Below are 6,440 nucleotides of genomic sequence, written 5' to 3'. Positions count from 1 at the left end.
AGAGTTTAAATAAATATAGACAGCACCACACAAATCGTACAAATTATAAGTAGATTACATGGAAAGCGAATACGTGGTAATGCCGATAATGTGCTTTTCCGTATAACTCCCGTTGCCGTATTGGCTTTGCATCGGCAGATACCGGGGCCAACTTAAAAATCACACAGTGCGCATCCTCGGAGGCTTTCACGGAGCGATTCGTAGGGGCTGAGTCGCGAGGCGTCGCCAGTCGTCATCCGGACTTCGGTCGATTGTAACGGCGCTGTCTGTTTCCGGTACACAACGGAAATAATGATCGGTTGATTTTTACGCCGGGTTCTTACAACAGTGAAAGCTACTTAAAGTGTCATTGAAATTTTTGTGGTGATTTATTGTTTGTGAATGAAGTGATCCAACTCGCTTGTTTGTTAGTGCTCTGTTTATAAATATTGAAATCGGAAAGATACATTGAATTTTATGTGATAATAAATTATTGTTGTTGTTAAGAAAATCTATAAATAGTTATTTAGCGGTAAGATGAGAGCTAGTATAAGCGATTTGCTTCAGGCCTAAAAACTTTGGTAAGTTAGTTAGGATTTTTTATAAACTTTGTATTAATATTTTATTATAAAAATGTCTCTTCATTAGTGTTTCTTATAATTCCAAATTCCATTTAAACGTTTTATTAATATAATAATAGAATTTTCATATATGTACTGATTAGAAATAGTATTTAGTGTTTATTTATATTATATTTAATATGTATTTCGTATTTCATAAGTAGGTACCTATTTAAAAAGTAAAATGAATAAATAATATCAAATTAACAACAAAAACATGTCAAAAAATCTTTAATAACCGAGTGAATTAATGGGATCAAGTTATTCTTACCTCTAAGAAATTATAGTTTTTCTAAATATCATTACGATACATAAGAATTTAAAAAAAAATAAGAAAAATAGCTGAAATTAATAATATTTATAATTATTATGAATAGATATTTCAATATCAGGCTAATGTTTTTTCTTTCTTTTTTTCTTATTCTATTTTTCTACTTTTAGTTACTCCATAATATAACATGACGGTAAAAACATTATTATATTAATACAATTGATGGTATTTAAATATTAATAATAATAAAAATATTTTTTCAACTATTTCATCATCCGTATTATTTAGTGTTTCAAGGATTATCTAATAATACTTATATAATGTAAATTACTTTTTTTTATCTCCTAAGCAGATCATACTGGTCTTTATAGAATAATGGTTAAATTAATCTAGTTGTTTTTAACATCGATGACTGATTTTAATAACATTTATTATTATTATATATTTAAAATATATTATTATACACACACATAGTATCATTATCATCATCATCAGCCAGAGTCAATTCACTGCTAGATGATGATCTCCTCTTTCCTCCTCCTACTTGAATTCATATATCCAGCGGCTTTTAAGACATCTCTCTGCCCATTGTGTGCTACTGTATGACGACATTTGTCCAGTAGTTGTCCACTCGCCGAGCGACATGTCCAGTCCATTGCCATTTTCATCTGGTTAGCGACCTCTATCACACACACACGCATATAATATTATAACAATTTTTATATATTATTTATTGAAAGACATATCTGAATATATATTTATTTTTCTTTACAGTATCATCATGAAAGCAGCTATCGTGGCGCTGAGAAGATCATTTCCAATCATCATAGCAATATGGATACTCGTTTTATCAAACTTTATAACCGGTAAGAATAAAATGCACTATTATTTATTATATTAAATATATTTATATTAAAATTATTAAAATTTAATTGTTGTTTACCATTTACCAAAAATACACAAAATATTATTATTTTACGATTTTTTAAAACTATTGATAATTTTGCAAACTGGTGAGACATATTATTATATTCTGTTAAATTTATCAAAAGCCAACAATAAAATTATTATTATGAGAGTACTAGCGGAAAATCCAGTTACGTTAATAACTTTTCATTACGAGATACTTCTTGACAAAAAACCGGTTATTTATAATACTAAGAGGTTAAGTTAAAATATTAATGGTGACAAGTATAATGTTAATAATTAAAATTTGGAATAGAACAAATAATGTAAAATAATACACACTAAGATTATGAGAAAATTATATTTATTTTCTCTAGATAAAATACTGTATCAGTATCGGCTGATGAATATTCCTGACATTGCAATAAATATAAAATTATACCCAAGTTATATTAACAAAAACGGATAGTTTGTTAAAATGAGATAGGGCTTATACCTCAGCTGAGGCACGGTCAAAAAAGATCGTGACTAGGCGATTTGCGGGTTGTGTAAATGACGCGTGCCGAACGAAATATAATTTGTCATAAAAAATAAACATGCATCCATTTAATGTTCTGTTAATTGTTCTATTAGTATTAATAATAATATATTCATTGACATGTATTCTTTTTCAAGTAAATGGGTAACATTTTTTAGTCATCTTTACACGATTCAAAAATAATACCCACGTCGCCATCACAAAACAAATGACGTGTTCAAGGTCGACTTTTGATCTCCGATTGCCAGCGAATTCGTTGCACATGTAGTTGAAAATTATTTGCCGTTTCGCTCAAGTATGCTTTTAATAATTACAGCAAAAAAGTTATTTTTATGCTATTATATTACTATTATTTAATAATATTAGGTGGGTAAATTAGTATTTCTGCATAAATAAATGAACAAGGTTTAATTTAATTTGGTTCCAATAATGTATAATTGATTCTAACCGAAATACTTAAATAATGCTTATTTAAAAAAATGCTCATGAAAAATTGGTACTTTCGACAGAAAATAAGATTATTCTTAAATAAAATTTTAATATATTATAAAACAAAATAATGTAGTTCTCTCAAAGGAAATATTTGAAATAGTGATAAAATGGTTTCTTTTCTTAATATTGCAATAATCGATGAAGTACAATAAAAGTATAGTTTACGTTTTGTATAATAATTTATTAATAATTATAAAATCATATTCTTTGTATTCGTATAGGTACATGTTGTAGACCGAATAACTTTACTATAAGCATATCGAGCAAGCATGTGATTCATTTTTTAAATACATTATTTTGACATAAGTACTGTTTTATTATTGTTGAATAAATCTTAGTTTATTTAGTTCTATAAATATATGGAAACTTTGCTGGTTACAATAACTTTTTAATATTAATTTTAAATTTTTGTAAGCAATATGTAACTGTTTGTTTTCTTAATAAATAAAAAAAAAATCTATAAATAGGAAAAATAAAAAAATATTTTTTTTTTAACATAATTTCCACAGTTTGTTAAGTAAACGAGTAAAATTTGCACTATTGTTAATTTTGTAAGGATTTATCGATAATAATTGAGTAGTTATTTGAAAATAATACTTTGCCCGAAAAGTAAAAATTAATATTATGTATGTAGGTATATATCCTAATATAAAATTTAAAAAATATATATTTTTGTACCCGGTCATATATCTGGCTAGTTTACCCTAGAGTTATCTGGGTAATAATATAGTATATAGTATTTATATAATAATATGTGAGTTATATATTCACTGATTGTCGACTACAAAGAAACAAACATTACAGAATAATCACAGTCAATATTCAGACAAATATACACATGCCCGCAATCATGTTATACAAAGGTTCGTAAACTTTTAATGCTACATAAGTAAAAAGAAGAAGTAAACAATCATCTGTTTGACTATATGCAATGCTATGCATAAACATGCCATTTTTACATTTTGAAACATTCCTATCAAATAAAATTTGTTTAAGGTGCCCAATATTATAAGAATTTGTGGGCTTTAAAAAACACAACTTTCCATTAGACAACGCGTCGCTACTAATAATGAAACACTAAAAAACTTCCTCCAATATCACGAAACTAATAATTGATAATGAATATAACTGTAGCTGTAGTATAATAGCGATCAAATATCTATTGTTTAACGTATCAAATTATTCTGCAATAATATATTCCCAGCGAATCAATTTCCAGTAAAAAAATCTTAGCTAGATCAGCAAGTTGATTGGCGATATTAGAAAAGGTATATTATTACATCATATCACATCACATTCTATCATTACGGTGTATTAGCCGAATAATCATTTCCCATAATATCATATTTTTTTACGACTGTAATAATAAATAATATTTCACAAGCTACTCGATTTAAAACGCTGACTCTATAATAAGTCCAATATGATTATGTACCAGAATATAATGTTAATTTATTACTTTTCATTGTATAAATAACGAAGAATAATTTATCTAAATGTCACTCGAATCCAAGTACGTAAGTAACATTATATAAAATTGAATGATAAAAACATTATTTTAAACTTATTTATACCCAACTAATTTGCAACTTAGTCTCAGATTTATATTAAAATGTATTTGAATGATATTGCATTGTATTTCTAAAAGGAAGACGATAAATACTCAGCTCGTGATTTTCAAACTGCTTTCTCCGGGCGGAGAAAAATGGTCAGAAATTAATCACAGATGATACAGGCTTTTAAAAAATATCATTATTTTACCTACCATACCATTTTTTTCTCTGTGGTGGTCAATAAATCATAAAAAAAATGCGAAAGCCGTTACATGAAAATATAATATTTTTGAAGTCGTGAAAGAAAATTTATGATATTTCCAGAGTAAAATATCTAAATTCATATTAGGCACAAAGTATACGGCCCACCTATACTTTATTTATTTTTATGTAAAATATTTTGATAATGCATATGTTGTACGATTTATAATTCAGCACATCAGTAATTTATTATCCGCATATAACGGACGAGTACTAACGTGTCAGAATATTAAGTTGATGGTCTCGGGTTTAAATTGTGGTTTTGAAAAATCTTTCAAATTTTTCAATGTGTGTTTGACCCGGAGTGTGGATCTATTATTATTATATTATGCAAGTAGTTAACATTAATTTCTTGTCAAAAAAATCGGTTTAGAAACGTCTACGTGAAGGGACTAAGATTTACGTTGAATTTTTTGTGAAATAAAAGTAGTCTATTGTGAAAAAAATGTTATCTTTTTTGTATTAAACCAGTTAACAACAATCAGGATTCGTTTAATCCGCTTCCCAATGAGGTGACAGTTAACTCTCATTAAGTAATATTTGTATTGTTTATTATTGTATTATTGCATCAATGAATACAAACTGATGGTATGTAGCGAATTTGAAATACCTCAAGTAGTGAAAATATAACGAACAGTTTAATATAACAACTGAACAATAAGACGTGTACTTGAGTAAGTGCCTTTATTAGTTAATACCATTCTTCCGGAATTCGAAATAATTTGATTTGTTATTTAAATTTATTTAAATAATAGAATTTGAATCGGATTTTTATAATTTCTGAGACTTGCCAAAATAATTTATTTCCCCAAAAATTATGCTATATTCTTAAATTTTGTATATTAAAATATTATCTAAATAATAAAATTTTATATAGATTTCCTTCAATAAATACTAAAAACTAGATTTAAAAATACAAATTTACATTTTTATTTAACCTTATTGTAAATTAGTATTACTTACAAACTATAGTATACTTTTTCTTAAACATTCAAAGTTTTTCTTGTGGTAATTCGTGATATTTTTTTAAAAATTTATCTATCGCGAATTACCAAGATTTTAAATTCTAATCGCGTCCACTTAATTTTCCTATTATTATTTTTCACACCTTCCAATAAAGCTTTCCCATTTTGCCTTCTTCAAATTATAATATAGTATTTCCCCCCCCCACACACACTTTATAACAATACAACAAGCTAAAACATACAATACTTGTACAAGTACTTTTTAAAAAGATTTTCTACTAAGCATTTAATAATCAAAAGTATGTATTTATGAAATTTAAAAAAAAACAATATTTTTAATATTCCATTACTTATACTGACTGGTGGGGCGTAATCCTCTTAGTCATCTTCACCACAGCTTTGATCCATTGCCAGTACCCTTGTTTCATCTTCAAACGACGCATAAAATGACAAAGTATACATAGCTTAAGTTTTATTATCTCGAAAGTTAAGTTTTAGTCCGATGATCAGGGATACCGGATCAAATATTGGATTTTGCTGACAGTACGGGACAAGAAGACAGGGAAAGAAGGAATAAGTACACGTGGTGGAAACCCAAGAATCTATCATCAGGAATCTATTAGTTTAAATAATGTTTCAGATTGTATCATCATGATCAAAAAACCTTTTTTTTAAGAACATAGTATAGAGACACGTCATGTTTGGATCACTGGACTATCTCCAAATTTGAATATCATGTTTTGTTACCGCATGTGTATCAATTTTCAAGTCGTGAGGTATACGAGAAGTAGGCGAAATTTATGTGTGACAGAAAAAATTATACAAATTTAACAAAGAAACGTTGCAGATTTTAAC

General features: G+C 27.2%; 1 protein-coding gene across 1 annotated transcript in view; it reads left to right on the top strand.

The window, feature by feature from the left end:
• The first annotated feature begins 224 nt into the window (after positions 1–224).
• The window catches only part of LOC147072868 (neurotrimin-like), a 52,581-nt gene continuing 46,365 nt past the window's right edge, over positions 225–6,440 (top strand). The window contains exons 1-2 of the mRNA XM_085945903.1: positions 225–560; positions 1,645–1,736. Coding sequence (XP_085802029.1) covers positions 1,652–1,736 — 85 coding nt within the window. The 5' untranslated portion in view covers positions 225–560; positions 1,645–1,651. The remainder of the gene's footprint in view (positions 561–1,644; positions 1,737–6,440) is intronic.

Source organism: Rhyacophila brunnea, unplaced genomic scaffold, assembly GCF_057557595.1.
Source record: "Rhyacophila brunnea isolate RB1 unplaced genomic scaffold, BYU_Rbru_1.0 scaffold_19, whole genome shotgun sequence".
Lineage (NCBI taxonomy): Eukaryota > Metazoa > Arthropoda > Insecta > Trichoptera > Rhyacophilidae > Rhyacophila > Rhyacophila brunnea.
This window is presented reverse-complemented; position numbering and strand designations above follow the sequence as displayed.